Source organism: Argopecten irradians, chromosome 16 (assembly GCF_041381155.1).
Source record: "Argopecten irradians isolate NY chromosome 16, Ai_NY, whole genome shotgun sequence".
In the NCBI taxonomy this organism is placed as follows: Eukaryota; Metazoa; Mollusca; class Bivalvia; order Pectinida; family Pectinidae; genus Argopecten; species Argopecten irradians.
The window spans coordinates 8,768,957-8,791,082 of record NC_091149.1 but is presented as its reverse complement, the minus strand read 5'-3'; the positions used below and the strand labels follow the sequence as shown (position 1 = coordinate 8,791,082).

The following is a 22,126-nucleotide window of genomic DNA, read 5'->3' as shown; positions in this document are numbered from 1 at the left end:
AAGATAAAACGCTTATTGCTGATCCTATATTTAATAAGGTAACCAGGTACAAAAGCACCTATCAGGTCATACGAGTTGTGGGAAAATATTCACATGCTATTGTCTTCTTTTTTATCCCATTTCGAATGGCATATTTCCGATATCCTTATCGTGCTTACAGTACTTAAGGACATGCGATGAAATTGTTTCAGTTACAAAACCTTAATAAATTCTAAATTAATTTTGTTTAGGCTATAATATTTGTATATAGGCACTGTTCTGGTTTAGGGTTAGAGTCCTTATCTGCTATCGTTAGGCTGGAAGTCTGACCGCTGATAAGCGCAGCTAGCCATTAGTGAAGACAGAAGCATTGTTCGAGCATGGTAAGTTTTTTCACGTGTTAATGTTTTAAATATCTTTATATATATACATGTAATAGCTAAACTTTGCATAATATTGTCTTTAAATATTTTTTTAAAAGGAGAAAAATAGTTTTGTATTTTTCTGTTTCATGCTAAATGCTTTCAGGTTAATTTGATTAAATCATTGACTGTGGTTGTAGTTCATTGCTATCGGTATTATCATTTGATTCTTCATTAACAAACAACAGCTAATACTAAAAGTTAAATAACCGATAATATTCCAGCAATGTACCCGATTTCAGTCGTTTGAATTAAGCATGATGCTTATAAACCTTCTAAATCTAGCACTTATACATAATTGTAATAGCGCAAAGATAATCCCAAAATTATTTTTTTAAATACAATCTTAAGATCATTCAGATTTACAACTTAGATAAAATATATACATCAAATGGCCTTTGTTAATTATTGATAAAGTGACGATAATTTAATTGGATAGTCTTTCATAACACTTAAGGTCACAAAGGTGGATCAATTGTATCACTGGTGTACAACTGCGTTCTGCTAAGTTACAAAAGTAAGGGGCTTTGTAAACTACGTAGGTTCAAACTTCCGTATCTAAGTACTTTGTTTAAAGGTTCTGCTCGCTTGTGATGTTTTTCGTAGTACCACACAACTGATTTTATGTTGTTTTTGTACTGACATCTTATCATTATCAAATATTTCGGTAAAAGGCCAGATATAATATAAATATAAACTTTATTTATTTGACATCGATTGAGAAACAAGTTACACAACTTATATAAATCACTCTCGATGGCCCGGTTGTAAGCGCGGGGGGGGGGGGGTTAGTGTGGGAGGAAACCGGAGTGCCCGGAGAAAACCCACGAGATCGGGCAGGTGACCACTGAACTTTTCACGTCCATGCCGGGTATCGAACCCCGGCCGGTGTAATGTTGAAAATGGACCCCCGTTGAAAACTGACCTCAGGTCATTTTTCAACTTTGAAAAATGACCCCGAAAACCGTTGAAAACTGAACTTTCAGCGCACTTTTTACACCGACCCGTTGAAAATAGACCCCGTTGAAAAGTGACCCCATAAGGACTCGTTTTTAAATAGCAACACAACAGAACACCATAACACCACGAAACCACACAACATCACACAGCACAGCAACACACCAACATCACAACAACACTACACAAAACAACACCACACAACAACACATCACACCACACAACAAAACACAACAAAATAACACAACATCACACAACACAACACAACACAACACAAAATCACAACAAAACATCACACAAAAACACAACCAACACAACAACACATAACACAACCACACCACAACACAACATCACACAACATAATACAACAACACATCACAAAAACATCACGTAACAACACATTACACAAACACGGAACAACAACACAATACACAATAACACAACAAAACACAAAACACAGCCACACAGAACACACAACACAACAACACACCAATGACACACAACACAATAACATGACACAACCACACATAACAACACAGCACAACACACAACAACACATCACCACAAAACATAACAACACAATATCACACAACAACAAAACAACACACAACAACACCACACAACAAACAACACACAGTCACAAAACAACACAACACAACCATACGCAGAACACAACATAACTGATCCATACGCAGATATATAATACATGCATTCTTGTGTTGCAGGGAATAAATATATATTAACAGTTACTGAATATCTGACAAACGTAAAATCGTCGAAAATATAATCATAAAAAATCATTGATAACAACAAATCCTTTTTATTTACTATTTTACCTCAGTGTTATATAGCAATTCCTTGAGAACAATCAAATTAACATTATCTACACGGACGAACAAAAAGACTATAGAAAAAATGAAAGTTTTTTAGTGCCGTATTCTCCATAATAAACATATAAGCACCTACAATATTTAAATGAGGTATTTGTTATGATGATAACAATACCAAATTTCAATTCAAATCGAGGTGATTACGTAAGTTAAATACCAGCACAGAAGAGTCGCTTATAACAGAATAACAGATAACAGAATTCGAGAATTATGTTTGTGCAACAGTTATATATGTGAATGTACTAGGGTCATATTTCAACAGACCATCCGTTGATAGTTTGCCATGGTCATTTTTCAACGGTCATTTTTCAACAGACCTGCCGTTGAGATTTGACCCTAGACACTGTCAATTTTCAACGGCATGTTCAATTTTCAACGGCATTCGGTGTCCGTTTTCAACGTTGAAAACTGACCAGAGGTCAATTTTCAACGTAGGTTCATTTTCAACGTTACACCGGCATTTGTTTTAACGATTTTACATTGAAAAGTTTTAACGATTAGTGGATAGTGGATACAAAAGTATACTAAACCAGATCGACGATCCGTTATTAACGTATCTTGAAAAAAGTAACATGGCGTGTGGATAACACATAAAGATTGAAAGACAAGGTCAGAATATGTACGCTGGGGTATTACACTCACAAATGACAATTTGCAAAACTACCAATCCATATATTCTTTTTATTATGGTTTTGTTTTTAAAGCCCGCCATTTCGAGAATAAAAAAAAAATCTTGCGAGATGTCAACCGAGAAAAGATTGGAAACACGTGGTTAAAACGTGATTTTGATCACGTGGTTAGTTATGGTTAAATGGATATTGATCAATTATAATGATGTACAGAATATAGATTTAGGAGGTCGAGAAGTATTTCTTAATATTTCTTACACAGAGAATGTTTACGTGCAACTTGCCACATCTTAACGAATAAATGAGCCTTTTTTTAGAACCGTTATGACTCACTAAAATAAACAGTGCTGAAATGAATTGACGATGTCATTATAGTTTCGTAAATGGACAATTTGTAACAGAAACCAAAAATTGATACATTTTATACGATTATCAAATATGAGAAAGAGGTATCAGAATATGGGTTTAGGGTCTATACAAGTCCAGAAAATGAAAGCAAAAAGACCATATAACACATGAAATGATTGGTCATTTGAGCAAGGAGTTAATTTGGTCAAACATTCTCGATTACAGATGACCGCCATATTGAAATTGAACGAACAACAACTAAAAAATACATACCTCCGTTATATGTAGATCAAAAACAGGTTGACTAGACCGACTGTTGCAGTAAATATATAGATAATCAAAAGAAATAACGTGTATATAGAAAAATTCCAGAAGACAGCAAAAATTATTTAAAACTAATAAAAGGGTGATTAGAACGATCCAGTTATATATCAAAGACTTTATTTTGTTCGATAATGATATCAAACGGATTCCACTGCAGTAATAAATGCACTAACCGGTCATGACGTCATAATGATGGAGGTCCACCTGGCAATATACATGTGGGTTTACGTAAGGCTTTAATGCTTTAATGTTGTATCTATTTCAGTGAGCTTTGACATCTTCACGGAGAACAACAATGTATTGGTCATGGCTACTGCTGTGTTTATCAATGGTTACCATGGTCACTGAAGGGTACGGGCACACGCATTGCAGTCATCCCTGCATTGCCCACTGTTGCCCGGGAAACCAAGGTACCCATGGTAAGAGCTCATAATGTTTGATGCATCTTCAGCATAAATTCGAACAATTAGACATGGCGACACGTATAAGAACATAATTATATACTGCGATTTTTTTTCTTTTTTTTTTAGAGATACATCTTTGCGTTAAATTCAATTCATTTGAAATATTAATTATCGGGGTGTTTTCGAATCGAGCTTTAAATATCAGAGGTTAATTGAATAGTATATTGTTTAAACTTAATAATAATACTGCATCATAATTACATTCATATTTTAAAGGTTAGAAATAGGCACAAGGTATTAGCGGATAATTAAAAAAACTCGATTTTTCTCTCATCAAGATATTTTTGACAAAGAAACGAAATTCGAAAATAAAACGATGTAAAAATTATTTATTTAAACAAAAAAAAAACGTTTAGTTGATATTCAAAATAACCGTTTTGCCACTATTTGAAATGTTTATTGTTTTAATATATTTTGTGGATAGGATCGTACGTGGTTAGCATGTTAGTTCATTATATATATGTACACCAAATATTCCATGGTAAATGTACACTTCGCTTTCTGTTTCAATTGTTCACGTGTAAATTTCATCTTTCTTTAGATTGTTCGGGATGCCATTCGGGATGCTGTCCTACGACTACGGCAGTCACTGCTGGCAAGTACCCTATATTTAGTAATCCGTTGTCTTGTTCCATATATAGCCTTATTAGTCTAATTATAATATATATCGAAAAAGTAATAAAAGAAAAATCAAAATTCGGCCCCCATTCCCAATTGTATTCCTTGCTATTTTTTCCCAAATCTATGTCTAAATTTCCTAAATCAGTGAGTTTAAGCGTATTTTGTATTTTTAGTTAATAGTATATAATGCATTGCTTACACGGGGAATGCAGAATTGCATTTTTTTTCCTTTTGCTGTCGGTGTTTTATGGTTCAAATGCGAATATGCGCTTTTGCTGTAAAGTTTATTAGATATGACAATGCATATTTTGCATTAACACACATACATGCATATCTAACATCGTTTTTTTCTGTTTTTGTTGTAGTAACGCTTATTATTCATTTTGCACTTATGTCTTATAGAAATGAATTCTGTATTTGCCTACTACAGAGTAATCTGCCCTTGTGGGTAGGTATCGATTGTGACGTCACGTGTTTGCGAGCGTAACATAATAATTTTCAAAGAAAACGACGTGAAATGCGCTGACAAAATAATGACGTAACAATTGATACCTACCCGCAAGGGAGCTAAATCTGTAATATGCAAAGCTGGTATACCTTGAATTGAAATTTTGTATTTTGATTTTAAATCCTTAAAGGATATTGTTAGCATTTTTCTAGGCATATTGTCATATTTTCCATTCTCATATTAACATCATCGGGCATTTTGCTTGATTGTTTTTACAGTTTTGCATATGTCGCTTCTTGCTTTCGTTGCCTACAGTGTACACAGACTGGACAGCCTGTTCAAAAAGTTGTGATAGAGGACTACAAATGAGACATTGTATCACGGGGTGTCATCAACATCAACTGACGATAAAAAGGCACTGCAACAATCAGGCTTGTCCAAGTAATACCGTATAGCCGGTTGGTTTCGCGGGAATGATATTTTCACGATTTTGCGGTACATTGCTATGGTCGCGAAAATTTGATCCGCGAACTATTGAGATATGGGTGAGTTATGTCGATCCTTAAAGCCATATGCCGAAAATGTACACCCGCTATAACTTAATTTAATTCATTGTTTTCAGTTCAAATCGCGAAAATTTTGACCCGTGAAACAAACAGGCTATGCGGTATCTCAACATTGCATATTGAACCTGTGTCCACGTACTGAATAACATGAATTATTCGTGAGAGTTTTTCTTTCGTGGTTTGCAGAAGGCTTAAACTTATTTCGCGGATGGAATATCTGTGGTGTTAAGATGGTACATGCATTTATCTCATAACAATCGGTGTAATATTATACAAATATTTCATGGGTTACTGTGCTCTAGTAAATGATATTCAACCCGAGGTGATGGTAATAAAAAATGTAATATTACACGAGGCATATGAAATAGAGCACAGTAACCTATGAAATATTTATTTTATTACATTATCAATTAATCACCAGTTTTTTTAATGATATTTAATGAATTTCGAAATCACAGATCAAAATCTTCACCACCGTACCGTACGGGAAAGCTTCAAATCATATTGAAAATTGGCGTCTAGTCGACATACTTCATGGCATTACTCTGCTTTTCATGTCGTATTGCATTCTTTTAAATTATTACACCTGTATGCAGCCTTTTCATCCTATACATTCGTCGTGTTCGTCCTCTAATTGATAAAACCAACTGTTAAGCACAGAGAGCAACGTCTATGGCGATCTTGATCCGAGATCTGTAAAGCTAACGCGAAACTGAACGTGAATGTTTGTGATGTCATAATAACGTAACTCACTGTTACGCGCGATTCATCAGAGGTTTTCTACAAAGCTAGACAACAACGGCGAGAAGTTAAAAAAAGCCGTGCAATATAACATCTCGAACCGTGCAATACAACGTTTCCATGAAAGCGTGCAATACAAATTCGAACTGTGCAATAAAAAAAAGTTTGAATGGTCGGGATAATAGCTAAAAATATCATATCTCGTCATATATAGATTAGTGTAAACAAATTATGTAGTAAAATGGTTTATCTTACGTTCGTGTGGTATAAGATTGTATGGCTACAAATGCAACATAACGTCGTGTCGTCACTATTTTCTCCTTAAAACGTTTAAAATCATATTACAAGCTAGACTTGCTTTACTATTTAATATGCAAACAATTTGCTTGTTTAATAATACACAATTTTCGGATTCACGGATTTCTTCAAAACTTCTTTCAAAATGGTAGGATATATAGTCATTGTAAAATTTAAATTAGATATCGAGGTAAGAGACAAAATTATTCCTACATAATTATATGGGTGTATGTTAGGTATACTTTACCCCTGATATCCCAAAATCTAGTAAAACCAGAGGCTTGTCGAGGGTTTTACTAGACGTGTGACCCCCGGGTAGATTCTATTTTTCATGTATACAATTGTACATATGAAAGAGTCTTGTATCATGTTAAGACTCTTTCACACGTGGATATGAAGGATAGGGATATTCTACCCGAGGGTCACAACATGTTGTAAAACCCGAAACTTGAAGAGGGATTTACAATATTTTGTGATCAAGAGGGTAGAACATCCATATCATTCATATCCACGTATGAAAGAGTATTTGTTCTCCTACCTCAACGATTTAAATTGACTACCATGATTTCCCGCCATTTTGAAATAAATTAGATAAAAAACCGCGACTGCAAGTCAATTCTCCATACATAAAAATTGCGTGATATTTTCGACGCAAATCTCATTGTTTGTATCAAGTCAAGTTCCTGAAAAAAAACAACTAAAAATTATATCGAAAAAAGTAATTGTATTGCCACTGTGACGTCACGAGGCTTTATTGTATTGGTAGCTATGCAAAAAGCTATACAGTCAGAGGAAAGACAACATCTGTCTAGAAGTTTTTAGAAATACAACGGTGTAGTTTATATACAGTAATATATATAGTCAATTTAATTGGTTTTATTTCTCTGTTTCACTGTAACCCCGAACGCAAACAGAAAAAAATCGAACATTTCGTCTTAAATTTAGTATCACAACAGTTTTTGAGTGTTTAAATGCTTTTGCTTGTCCAAAATCGCGAAGACTTGCTTCATTTAGTATACCATTTTTATGCTTACCAAATGGCGAATAATTAGAAGAGATAAGCTATAAAAGGGTTAGATAATTTGCAAAAAAAATCTTTCGAAATTGAATTTGTTTAAAAATTCATTTTGCTTGAGATTATGAGTTGTTGGCAGAATATCAGTTTTGTATTATTGTGTTAAAACAAAGGGATGCAATATTTAACAAAGTTAATGTAGACATTAAAAATGCATTGTTGGGTGAAATATAGAGTCTGCTCAAGGATGTGCTATGTGGTATTATATCTTCAGTATATTCCGAATGGTCAGCATGCACTGCCACTTGTGGTGGGGGAACACAGTTCAGACACTGCATCACAAACTGTCCACAACAACACATGTCGGAGGATCAGCAAGTCTGCAATACGCATGCTTGTCCAGTTTTAAGTACGGCTGCTTCGAATCTGATTAAAATAATTAATGAAAAGGCTTAAAAACGAAATAATCACTCCTCTAAAAAGCTTTTGTATTATGTGAAATGATATTGAATAATTTGCTAAGGAAGAAGTCTAATCTGATAAAGATGCAATTTTTTATTGTCATTTCGTTTCACGGATGATCTGGCAACATCCCGTTAGGGGTCACGTTCTGGTGACCTTTTACATATACCAATCTTATTAATACCTCTTCTTGGTCTTGACGGACAACATGTGTCAGAATACATTTTTTGTATGTATTGTCATTTCGCCCAAAGAGCACAAAATATCAGTATATACATATTTGGTCGAATTTTTCCGATGAAGATAGATGGCGAACTTCCATTTATGAGTAGAACATGGCCCTAATGGGATATTGCCAGAGCATCAATGAAACTGAGATTGGATTTCAAAATATTTTACATATATCTGAAATGTACATATATATTGGGTACACGGTTTCAAACTTATTTTAGCATTTTCTAGATACAAGTGAACAGCAACTATATAAACAAGGAGACATTTTATTCACATATAAACAAAAGCATTCGCTTTGAAGGGTAAAATTGAGACAAGGGGATGGAAGAGAGGGGAGTGTTTGAAGGAGAGAGGGGGTATGCATTAGATATATTGAAAATATTATTGTTTTAAAAGATCATTTATTGAACATTCATTGGCAATGTAGCACCTTTAACTATATCCCATGTTTACATATTACAGAGTTTTCTCCCTTGTGAGTAAGTGCTGATTGTGACGTCATTATCTTATGGTCGAAGAATATGTTATTTTCATTGCAACAAATTGGGACGTAACGGTCATAGAAAAGTAACGTAATTATCAATACCTACCCATAAGGGCAGATAACTCTGTACTATGCTAATTCCGAACACTCTGTATCTAGGCGTGAACGGAGGGTGGAGCGCCTGGTCGAGCTGGAGTGCCTGTTTAGCGACTTGCGGACCTAGTCATCGGCACCGAACCAGGGTTTGTAACAACCCTGCCCCTCAACATGGAGGCCATAGTTGTCATGGCCATACATTCGAGAAAGAAGCATGCACCAATGGAGATTGTCCTGGTTTGCATTTAATTAATTAAATTTACTATTGATTATTGATAACACAGTTTTTGTCCACTGGTAGATATTAGTCTTTAAACCATTTGCAGTGTGTTGGTTTTGCACTCTGCGTCTACCGTAATATGTTGGGTATTGCCTGCGGACTAACTGTGGAAACTACTAGCATATTTGGAAGAAAAAACCTCAAGTAACCAACTTACTATGGCTTTTTTTCACATGACCATTTTTATGAATCTATTACCAAACATAAAATCGATAATTTTACATGTCTTTGAATAAACCTAATTCCCTTTCAAAATGAAATCACAATACGTATATACCATATATAGACTCGAGTACTTTTATAAGTACAAATGTAATACTACATTTATGTACTATCAACAATAAACTGTACTTTCAAGGAGTATATGTACATCGAACTATAACCCGCGGGCAATCTGCAGGTGCGAGTTATCTGTAATTTATTTTACAGAATTATAGGAAATGGTTGATTTTGCTTCCCGCGATCTTTACTCCGGTACGGGTAATACGCAGGAAATAACGGTATATGCTAATTTTGTTAGTCATAAGTAGAAATTGTGAAATTGTTGAATGTTAGTATGATCGTAAAACCAATGATGAAAAGCTTAAGCTAAATAAGCGCCAATGGCCATACAGCGTACAAACCACCGTTACAGTAAATGAAACAAAATAGTGTGTTATATTTTGAAGGTAACACTTTGGAAGTAGTATTTTATATAAAGTCTGCTAACCTGCAAGCTCAATTACAAGGCTTTCATTTTGGTCCAATAGTATAATTTTTCAGTTGTCAGTATAATGTGACCGGGTGGGGTGTGTTGCTTGGTGTCTTCGGCGGTATGCTTCAGTGATATAGCACTATAAAAAGGGCAATAGTTCCACTGTACAAGAAGACACAACATGAATATACCGCTGTCTCTTAAAACACGCACCTCGTACAACATACACGCAACAATACATGGGAGGCCGTCCTTACATGACCATGTAAATGGAAAATCTATGAGGATAATTAATAAAAAAAAAAAACATAATTTTTCAGTACAAATAGTAAAAGATTCTCACTATGCTATCAGGAAAATCTATGAGGAAAATCTTTTAGATGTGACTAACAAAATATTTCTTGGGTTTGTCAAATGGTCAAACATTTTAGCAGGTCAACCCGAGACTTGCCGTGGATTGGCGGCAAAAGTCTTTCACGAGGAATGAAATAATTTTATCAACGTGACAGCCCCATATTATTTTCTCCGATATTGAAAAGAAAAATTCAGAAACAATTGCCAAGCCAGTGTGGGCTGTCTTTTTCCTATTCCGGTAAATAACAGAGTTATATTTTCCCTACCAACCGCGGGATAACCCTGTCAAGTATGGGAGAAGGTACATATCTATTTCGTTTGAGGGTAAATCAATTATCTAAATGCATAACAATTTTCTTTTGAGTTGTATAAACTACTTAAAGCTGATCTCCTAGCATGGTGTACTTATATTACTTGTTTTAGTTCAGATATTATTTTCATTGACATTACCTGAATTATTTCACTATCATAGTACATAATTTTCACTCACGCTATAGAATAATGATATATACATCGAATATACTAATATACTGTATGTCTCCTACTCACACGGTAATTGGGTAGAATGGATGGGATGGTCAGTGTGCTCAACTATCTGTATTCACATTAACCGATCTGCCACCGTGTTTTAGAAAAATCAGCTATATTTATGAATTTAAGGGTGCCGATACTTTCTATTTTTACCACAGTTCACGGTCATTGGGGAGCATGGATGGGATGGTCAGCATGCTCCACCACCTGTGGGAAAGGACAAAAAACACGCTTTCGTCACTGTGATAATCCTGCACCTGCGAACGGTGGAAATCATTGTTACGGCCAAAATTCTCAGCATCAAGCATGTCATACCAATAATACATGTACAGGTGAGTATTTATAGTGTAGATGTTCGAGTGGTTAAGACTTCCCAACATATTACCGCAAACCCTCCGCCTATGGGTTGTAAGTTCGAATCCCATGAGAGCAGTTACCCAATAATGACTACTGGTCGATGGGGTTTTTTCCCGGGTACCACCTCTTTCCTCCAATGATAAACCTTACACGTCCTTAAATGATCCTGGATGTTAATAGGACTAATCTTTTAAAAACAAAAAGTGTATAAATATATATTTTTACATTCATTTATTGCCGTACTACTATATAAACATGAATAAACTAGTAAATGCCAGGTGAATTCTTGTAACGCAGATTTTTCACGTTATTTTAATTGATTTCAAGTAACATTCAATATTGCCTTGAGTAACTAATATTCCGAGCCAATTTTCGTCAAGTTTATGAGCCGAAACCTTTAAACCGGCTATGGAGGTAAGATTTTACGAACAGAAAACGTAAAAACGGTTACAAAAAAACCTAGCGATGGTGCAACTTAATCTTTCATCAGTAAGTAAGTATAAATTGATTTATTGTTTTTTAGATATGGGTTGAAAAAAATTCCGAGAAAAAAAACCTTATTGTAGTAACTTCATGTATCTTATAATTTAATTTCATATGTTACACTCATTTCTATTGGTTAGAACTTTGAGGTTATTTTTCCATAGACCGAAGAGATTGTACGTAAAGTGTTATGACGTCAGAACTTTGAAAGGACAAGACACCGTATTTGTTCATTGGATGATCTCAATATGCACATATTTAACACTATTGTACTTTGATCAACGTTATAGGACATGCGTTATCATAGTACATAATTTTCACTCACGCTATAGAATAATGATATATACATCGAATATACTAATATACTGTATGTCTCCTACTCACACGGTAATTGGGTAGAATGGATGGGATGGTCAGCGTGCTCAACTATCTTTATTCACATTAACCGATCTGCCACCGTGTTTTAGAAAAATCAGCTATATTTATGAATTTAAGGGTGCCGATACTTTCTATTTTTACCACAGTTCACGGTCATTGGGGAGCATGGATGGGATGGTCAGCATGCTCCACCACCTGTGGGAAAGGACAAAAAACACGCTTTCGTCACTGTGATAATCCTGCACCTGCGAACGGTGGAAATCATTGTTACGGCCAAAATTCTCAGCATCAAGCATGTCATACCAATAATACATGTACAGGTGAGTATTTATAGTGTAGATGTTCGAGTGGTTAAGACTTCCCAACATATTACCGCAAACCCTCCGCCTATGGGTTGTAAGTTCGAATCCCATGAGAGCAGTTACCCAATAATGACTACTGGTCGATGGGGTTTTTTCCCGGGTACCACCTCTTTCCTCCAATAATAAACCTTACACGTCCTTAAATGATCCTGGATGTTAATAGGACTAATCTTTTAAAAACAAAAAGTGTATAAATATATATTTTTACATTCATTTATTGCCGTACTACTATATAAACATGAATAAACTAGTAAATGCCAGGTGAATTCTTGTAACGCAGATTTTTCACGTTATTTTAATTGATTTCAAGTAACATTCAATATTGCCTTGAGTAACTAATATTCCGAGCCAATTTTCGTCAAGTTTATGAGCCGAAACCTTTAAACCGGCTATGGAGGTAAGATTTTACGAACAGAAAACGTAAAAACGGTTACAAAAAAACCTAGCGATGGTGCAACTTAATCTTTCATCAGTAAGTAAGTATAAATTGATTTATTGTTTTTTAGATATGGGTTGAAAAAAATTCCGAGAAAAAAAACCTTATTGTAGTAACTTCATGTATCTTATAATTTAATTTCATATGTTACACTCATTTCTATTGGTTAGAACTTTGAGGTTATTTTTCCATAGACCGAAGAGATTGTACGTAAAGTGTTATGACGTCATACACTCTTTGCTACAAAGACACCGTATTTGTTCATTGGATGATCTCAATATGCACATATTTAACACTATTGTACTTTGATCAACGTTATAGGACATGCAGGTAGAAGTGCATTTAACATTTGTCAATATTTTGCATACCAATAGGAAAAGGGTTTATCTTTCTAAATCAGGCAGAACATTGGGTGGGGTCCGTTTTTCCCCATTTAAATATTTGGTATTTCTAAAGTGTTAAGTATTAGTAAAAATAAAAAGTGATCAAATTAAAATTCAATGTAAAAATAAAGTGACATTTTACGCATTAATGCTCAATATTTTAATAACCACGAACCTAGTAAAGAGTTACAGAAAAAATAGTTCGATACAGCTAAAAATGCTTGCGCAGTGATGATTTAAGTAAAAACCATTTATTAAAGAGATAGTAAAAATGTGACTCTACTCAAAGCGAAAAGAGACACAATCAGATGCTACTGATGCCACTAACTATCGTCCCGTTCCATTGACGAGCTGCATTTGTAAAACTCTAGAACGTATGATAAATACAAAATTAGTTTGGTTCCTGGAATCGAACAATATTTTAAGTTCTTTGCAAAGCGGCTTTAGAAACCGCAGGGGAACGGTAGACCACTTATTTAGACTAGAAACATTTATGCGAGAAGCCTTTGCCAAGAGAGAACAAATTGTGGTCGTAGTCTTTGACCTTGTAAAGACATACGACACCACATGGCAATATGGAATCATGAACGATCTCCATTATATCGGTCTACGTGGTAATTTGCTGAAGTCTATTTCAATTTTTGTATCTGACAGGCATTTCAAAGTTTGTACGGGTTCAACTTTGGTGTCCCTCAGGGTGGTATCCTGTCTGTCACACTTTTTGGATTAAAAAATTAACAGCATAACCAAATATCTTGGTCAATCTACAGAAGGGTCTTTATTTGTGGATGATTTCTTGATCTGTTTCAGATCAAAAAGTATGCACGCTACAACTACAACAATGTTTAGGCAAATTACAAAAGTGGGATGACAAAAATGGCTTTAGATTTTCAAGATAAAAAAACTGTCTGTATGCACTTCTGTCAAAAACGAAAACCACACAATGATCCAGACCTCACATTCAATAGAATTAAAATGCCAGTAGTTGAACAAACTAAATTTCTTGGACTAATATTTGATTCGAAACTGTCCTTTGTTCCACAAATCAAACATCTGAAGGCTAAGTGCTCGAAGGCGCTGGAAATTCTACGTGTTCTTTCCCATTCGTATTGGGGTGCATACCGCGGAATGCTTCTGCGTATCTACCGGGTACTTATTAGATCTAAAATTGACTACGGCTCGATTGTCTATGGATCGGCTTGCAGCTCTTATCTACAGATGCTTGACTCTATCCAGAATCAGTGACTGCGTCTCACACTTGGAGCTTTTCGAACAACACATGTGAAGAGTCTCGGTGTTGAAGCTAATGAGGCATCTCTAGACGATCGACGAAAGAAATTAACCTTAAAGTATGCTGCTCAACTGAAGTCCAATCCCAAAAATCCCGTATTTAAGCTTGTTTTCAATCCACAACATCAAGAAATATTTACACAAAATCGATAGCTTATACCAACATTTGGCATCCGAATTTCAATTTTTTTTGCAGGAACTAAATATAAATTCCGACATATCTGACTGATATCAATTTATCAATTTAGAACACAAATCCTACATTCGGGAGTGCATTAGAGCTTTCCCTGACCATGTTAAGATCTACACTGACGGCTCAAAAGATGGTGATAATGTTGCGACAGCATGCTGTACATCTGATCACTGCTCATCTCTCCGACTCCTAGGATGTTGCTTACATTATCTTTGCAGACGCATGTGCTATCAGTCTGGCGCTTGAATATATCGGAGAACACCGCATTGGAAAAGGCAATCATCTGTTCCGACACTCTTTTGGTTCCTCAGGCTGTGAAATCAAGAAACAATAGAAACCCATTAAATCCAAACTCTTTTGATCCGAACATTTCGAATATCTTCTAAAACTCAAATTACTTATCTCCAGATTCCCTGCCATGTGGGTATAAAGGGGAATGAAAAGGCCGATAAAGCAGCTAAGACTGCTCATTGCCTAGCACGAACAGATTTGAAACTACCTTACACCGACACCAAACCTTCAATTCAGTCAGTCATTAAGCACCATTAGCAACAAAGGTGGTCAACATAAAAACAATAACCTGTTCAAAATACAACCTACAATTAATCCGAAACTGTCCAGTCGGAGAGACCGCAGAGAGGAACTTGTTCTCTCTCGGCTCCGAACTGGACACTCATATTTTACACATTCCTATCTATTAAGAGGGGATGATCCCCTTACATGCCATGCATGTGATTATCCTCTTACAGTGGAACATATTTAGTGCACTGTATTGATTTTAAACACATAAGAGATAAGTATTACGATGTCTCCGACATGAACACATTGTTCGATGTAATCGTATTATCAACTATCTCAATGAGAGCGGTATTTTTAACAAAATTTGAACGTTTTGAAATGGCAAATTAACATTTACAACTTGTGTTTTTAGTTTTTACTGGCCTTTTTTCTTATCCTGATCTTATAAGAAATAGTTTTGTTTTTATATCCTAATAAAGTATTATTGCCTGCCTTGAATTTTGGCCCTAAATGACCTTAGTTGTGGATCGGCCGTAAAACTCAAACAAACAACAAAGAGACACAATTTCAAAATGGCCATCAAATGGGCCATTTCTTAAAATCCCGGTATAAAAAAAAAATCTGGCAACTTACTACAGATATTGATAGATTATGTTTGAAAATCTCATTATTTTTTATCTATGTCAAAACGAGACTTCAATGGGACTTAGACATCTGAATATTACTTCCTTAACATTATTTTACTTTGATCAAAGTTGCAGTAAATGGAGGCTGGAGTGCATGGTTTGGTTGGTCTTCCTGTTCAGTGGACTGTGGCACCGGCGGCCAACGAAAAAGGATGAGAATCTGTGATAGTCCGGTCCCACAACATGGTGGCGACTATTGCCCTGGAATACAATTCGACATGGAAGCGTGCAATGGCACTAATTGTACGAGTAAGTTTTCATATTTATCAAAGGCTCACTACCTTTCAAAATCAAAATCTAAAACCTTCTTAAAACTAGAGTAACAAATGAAAATTGATACCGATGGCCTAAGATGAGTTTATAACAGCTATAATTTACAATTGCCACTGTTTATGTATCGATAAACTAAGTTAGGGAAGATCTGTTTATTTCCAAATAACTTGAGTACAGAACGTGACCCGATTCAGTGCGTTTGGATATATGTATACATTGGCGGACTTCTTTTGGCATTTCACAAAATCACGAGTCAATATTTACAAATAACATGTACGAAACAATCGGAGACATATAACAAAACAGATTTATTTTTGTAAATGTGTTATTGCTATTTGACCTGAATAAAATAACTGAGATATAGGAACTATTTTTGTGATGTCATAGAGAAAAGGGCAGGATTAAGCTATAGTCAACGGCGCGCTTTTTCTGAATGGCTGTTTTGCATGGATAAACAGGGCGGGAGAATAATTTTGATGGCGAATTACACACCGTAAATGATCGTATCTGTTGTTCTGGTTGATTAGGTTTTACGCAATTTACCTCGTGTTCCATTAAGTTTATCATCTCATAATCTAAGGAAAGTAATAGGTTAATCATTAAACAAATGAAAGTGTGACTGTGAAGATCCATTTCGCTGTCTTGCTGTCTGAAGCAGTTATAATCAACTAATTTCTAATCGCGGTAATTAGGAAGACGACGGGACACACATACCATACCTATGCTTATTATACTATTGAACATTGTCATTTAATTTATTTTGATCAAGTTGTTTAGATATGATTATATGTATAGTGTTAATGGTAAGCTAAAATTTCGGTTTTACATTCCCATTTTAACAATCAAACTCCGTTTTGGAAAGGTGGTTGACCTTTGATACCGATATTTACACGATGAAGCTTGACTGACACTCTGTGGAACTGAGTAAACGTGTCGGATAAAACAGGTGTCAATAAAGGCAGTGTTGGTAATGGCTGACCAAAATATAGCTACAAAGAATCACAATTTATTGCATTAGTCATATACACAAATGTGTGATACTTAAAGATCACTCGGTTAAAAATCCCAAGTTGAATACTACATTGACCCCATGAATAAAACTAACCTGTGGAATGATGTCTACGACCTTAAACATACAGAACAAAACTGTATTTTTCGTTGGACAAAATCTGAAATCGATGTATATTGAGGATCACAAATAATGTAGCCATGCAGTCTTTGTTAATTTCTTGAAAGAGTTAAAGTTCATTTAAGGAATTATTTTGATTGTTTGTTGTTTACTGTTGTGTAAACTACATTTTTATACAGATATTTAAAATGACGCGCGTGAGTGCGTTATGTTGATATATCTATACAAAAAAATGCAGTTTACACACCAATAAACAACAAAATAAAAAAAATCATTCAATATAATTACATTTCGACTGACCATTTCATTTAAATTAAGTGTTTAGATAAAATAAAACTCTGGTGTTTTTTTTCTCAATTTTCTACAATTGTTGAAACAGCTGATCAATTGATGAAATCCCGGAACAGCTGGCTTCAATTTGGCAGGAAATGTTGTCAAATTCAGAGAGTGCACAAAATTTAGTTTCGCATTAACTTTATCTTTTTTCATCCCATTTATGCAATGCTTGTTTGATATTTCATTTGCTGATATATAATAAGATTTACATTACATTCATGCATTTAATATATTTAAGATTTGTCATACAGGTACAATAGGCCTAATCGGATACGCATTCACACTATTGCGGAAGTCAGTGTTCCCGTGCTTGTATTCTTGCGCGGCAACCACTGCGTTTACGCAAGTGTAAACGATTTCGCAGTTGGTAAGGTCACATAGCAAAGAGAAAATGGAAAAGTAAATATTCCTACAACAAAATGTCTGTTCTTAACATTTTTCTGTTGATTTCTCGAAGGCGGAACCCTTCATCATTGCGACAAATTGTCTGTCCTTCACGCTCTGGCAGAAATCAACATCACATCCCAGGTCACGTGTTTGAACAACTGGGTCACAGAGACGGAGGACTTCGTAAAACAGCACTGTAGCGCGCCTGATGATGTCTCGAAATGGCAAAGAGGGGATCAGGTAAGCGATGCAAGTTCTCTTTAAGTCAAATAACGATATTTATTAATAAATTAATAAATAAATAAGCCAAAATCGATAAAAATGTCGACCCGAAAGAATAACCAGCGACATGGTAATATCAGAATTTCAATTATTGTTTTCATTTTTTGTATACTTCTTGTGCATTAATTACGGGAGAACAACTATCTTTTCTTGAATGTCTTTATTTCATGGTTATATCTTCCGTTAATGAAAAATAAACTTTAAATCTTTAAGCAAAACTTGATTACTGGTTGCCATATACTGTAAAAAAGCTACTTCTCCCCACAAATAATTTTCACGTTTTGTCATTTGTAGAGACTTAATAAAATGATTTGCGTTTAGAAGCTCGATTTTTTTTCACGGTTATTAATAGTTTACTCGCCTGTGATATATACCAAATTGAACTGCACGCGAATAAAACATAATATACAGTATATTGTCATACTTACCACATTCTGATAATGCATTTTTTAAGGTTCTCAATATCTGTCCACTGTCCTCATTGCCGAATCATCTGTATGTCCCTGTTGGAACTTTCTCTGGGGGCACTTATGGGATGCAACTGACCAGATTTGCTGGAATATTTGTTGGGTGCAATGCAAATAACACAGGATTCAGGGTAAAATTTTAAAATAGTAACAAAATGAAATTAATATCTCCTTGCGACATCCTAGCTTCAACAAAGTATGAGTAATTTATTTAAGATCTGTTTTCAATTTCTATAATCAATATGCTTTGAATACACAAAATGTTTATGTTTCCAATCTGTGATATGCATGCCAATGGGACTTAATCACGTACCACGTGATGCCTGATAACGTTTGTACGGGACTGTTGTGTCTATTAATGATGAAATGACGTCAAGACATGATATCCCGCGCTAACGTCATTTCAGTGGTTAAATTGCAAATAGGAGATTCTAGTGCTGCCCAAACGTGATAGGGTACCACGTGGTACATTAGTCCAATTAATAAATATCTTCACCAGCCAAACAGTAGTATAGAGAGCAACCAACTAAATAATTTTACATAGACCACAGTGTTAACTTTGTTAAAGTTTTGTACTGTATTATTAAAACAAAGGAAATATTAGTAAGCTATTGTGTTATATAACTAAAGTCTAGGTTCTCATATAACACTAAATAGAAAAAAAAGTTTGGGTCCTTCTGCTCAAACTCCAACCAGGGTAGCTTTATTGAAATCAGGCGCATTTTGCACAAAAAAATCCTGAAATTCTAATGCTTTTACCTATTCATTATCAAAGTTGAAATTTTGAACCTAAATCGCAATATGAATTTCCAAATTCATATCATGGTTATCTAGGAATAATTACCTGTCAGAAAACATTTTTACTTTTGAAATTTATAATTAGCCAGCCAATCAGCGGCCGGGTTAAAATTCTATCCTGGGCTCAATCTTGTATACACAGGGGCCATTTCGAAGGTCTTTTTTTATTTAGTTGGTTGATCCCTATAAGCGATTAGTTGAAGGTCTGTACACAAAATGTTTATATTTTGACTCTACTACAAAATATATATGTATGAGAATTAAATCAGATAAGTGCATAAGTTTTCTATATTCCCTGACGTTTTAGCTGGAATATATCATAGTTCAAAATGTTGTATCTACCTTCGATGGTGACATCACAAGGTTGATATATCAAATATTCCAACAATCAATGAGTGGCGAATTACACTCGAGATCTCTTATCTTCCCACGCGGGTAGCTATTAATTTTGACGTCATGTGATTGCGAGCGTAACGTCATATATTTCGTAGAAAAAAGGATTTTCCCTCATATAAAATGAAGTCAAAAGGGATAGTTACCCGCTGTAATAAGCAAAAACCGGAATAGATATTCCGTCATAACATATTACAGAGTTAACTCCATTGCAGGTAGATATCTATTATGACGTCATTATTTTATGGGCGCAATTCACGTCGTTTTCTCCGAAAATTATGACGTTACGCTCGCAAACACATGACGTCACAATTATTACCTACTAGCAAGGGAAGATAACTCTGTCATATGCAAATACTAAAGTGGTAGCGGTAGGCGAAGAGTAGTATCATACAAAGTCAGTATTGGCTTTAGCACGAGATGAAAAAAATTACATTGTACATCAAATGACCGTTATGTCGTTACCGCATTTATATTTATATAGTTTGTCTACAGTGCAAACTATGAATAAACTAATGTTTTCTTTACAGAAAATATGCATTATTTTAAACTTGAAATCCAATAGCCAATAACCGGCAAATGAAATTTCAATTGTTACGTTTATATCTAATAATTAATTGTATGTCATATTCTATAAACGATGTACATAAATCATGTAAACATCTGTCTTTATCCAAGCGTTAATTTACGTCTATCCATGTTCTCCAAGGGATAAGGTGGCTGAGCGGCTAAGATTTCTCAAACATATTACTACTATCCCTCCACCTCTGGGTTGCGAATTCGAACACCATTTGGGACAGCTACCAGATTATGCCCGCTTGTCGGTGTTTTTATTCCGGATCTTTGGCTTTCCTCCACCGCCCTTAAATGACCATAGCTGTTAATAGGATGTAAAACGTATTAATCCAAAACAATCACTGACGATTAGTTTCAATGTTTTCTTGGTTAATGGCATTATATTTTTTTGCAGATTGCAACAAGAATCTGTGGAGGTGTTGCTGAGATAATTGAAATCCCTTTACCGGCCTCTTACAATCACACGTCCACCGGCGTCATACCAAACAACCCAGCTGACTACCACTTCATAAAGTGGGTTTAATATTGATATTCGTCTTTGCATATTACAGAGTTAGCTCCCTTGCGGGTAGGTATCGATTGTTACGCCATTATTTTGTGAGCGCAATTCAGGTCGTTTTCTCCGAAATGTATGACGTTACGCTCGCAAACACATGACGTCACAATCAATACCTACCCGCAAGGGCAGATAACTCTGTAATATGCAAATACAGAATATGGTTTACACGTGTCTAAGCTGTAATATATCATTAAATAACATCAATTGTTTGTTTTACTTTTACATATGCTAAGTGTTATTATCATTCTCCTCGCTCGTTCCATGAAAAACAAGAACTACGGCTTATTATAATTTTTTTCAACCGTATACTTAATAACAATGCAGTTTTAATGAGAACTTGTCATGTTACTTGCTCGATAAAACAGGTCTGATACACACATAGAATAATTAAAAATAAATAATAAAATATGTCACCATAGGATTCATATTGTATCGCGATATATTTTGACGATCTTACTTTTTTTAAATGATATAAATTTAATAATTCGATTAAAATACATGTATCTACATTGTATAATTTGACGACCTTATTTTTGTTTTAAACTGAGAAATAACTTAATTAAAATACATGTATCTATATTTCATTAAACTCTTTCGCTATTATTGAATATATTTTTTTATTTGTTCTTCAAATAATAATAATTCACTTAATTTGATTAATGGAATATTGAGGTCATTTTAAGTTATGTACACTTTGTAAGTCAGACACATGTACTCCATATTTATAAATAACAAAATTACAAAAAAACAAACCTCTAGATAAGGTCTTATCATAGCATATCCATGCGGGTGTGAGTTGTTTTTATACATTTACGCCACGCAGTTGCCCAAACCAAACTGTGTTCGGGGAAAACCAATTAATTATTTGCCAGTAATCATGAATCAACAACGAACCACATGTTTATATATACGCATAGTAATCATACCTTTCTCAGAAAAAAAAATCCCGACGCCATATTTCTTTGGTGAGAAAGAACTGTCAACTTTACGAGGGAACGATTGC

At 34.9% G+C, this 22,126-nt stretch overlaps 1 protein-coding gene across 2 annotated transcripts; it reads left to right on the top strand.

Moving 5' to 3' along the window:
• The first annotated feature begins 239 nt into the window (after nucleotides 1-239).
• On the top strand, nucleotides 240-21,323 carry LOC138310729 (coadhesin-like). 2 transcript variants are annotated; one of them, XM_069252068.1, is made up of 12 exons: nucleotides 240-362; nucleotides 3,815-3,968; nucleotides 4,555-4,608; nucleotides 5,398-5,523; nucleotides 7,976-8,110; nucleotides 9,041-9,214; nucleotides 10,995-11,168; nucleotides 12,201-12,374; nucleotides 15,993-16,172; nucleotides 18,119-18,288; nucleotides 18,785-18,928; nucleotides 20,959-21,323. In XM_069252068.1, the coding sequence occupies exons 2-12, from the start codon at nucleotides 3,845-3,847 to the stop codon at nucleotides 21,085-21,087; spliced, it is 1,584 nt and encodes a 527-aa protein (XP_069108169.1). In that variant the 5' UTR covers nucleotides 240-362; nucleotides 3,815-3,844; the 3' UTR covers nucleotides 21,088-21,323. The 2 variants fall into 2 exon arrangements, with proteins under 2 accessions (XP_069108169.1, XP_069108170.1); XM_069252069.1 differs by lacking the exon at nucleotides 5,398-5,523.
• The last annotated feature ends 803 nt before the right edge of the window (nucleotides 21,324-22,126 follow it).

Coding starts and splice junctions, on each gene's coding strand:
- LOC138310729 (XM_069252068.1), top strand. CDS start 3,845: ATGTATTGGTCATGGCTACTGCTGTGTTTATCAATGGTTACCATGGTC. Junction 4,609..5,397: donor GACTACGGCAGTCACTGCTG/GCAAGTACCCTA, acceptor CGTTGCCTACAG/TGTACACAGACTGGACAGCC. Junction 9,215..10,994: donor CACCAATGGAGATTGTCCTG/GTTTGCATTTAA, acceptor TTTTTACCACAG/TTCACGGTCATTGGGGAGCA.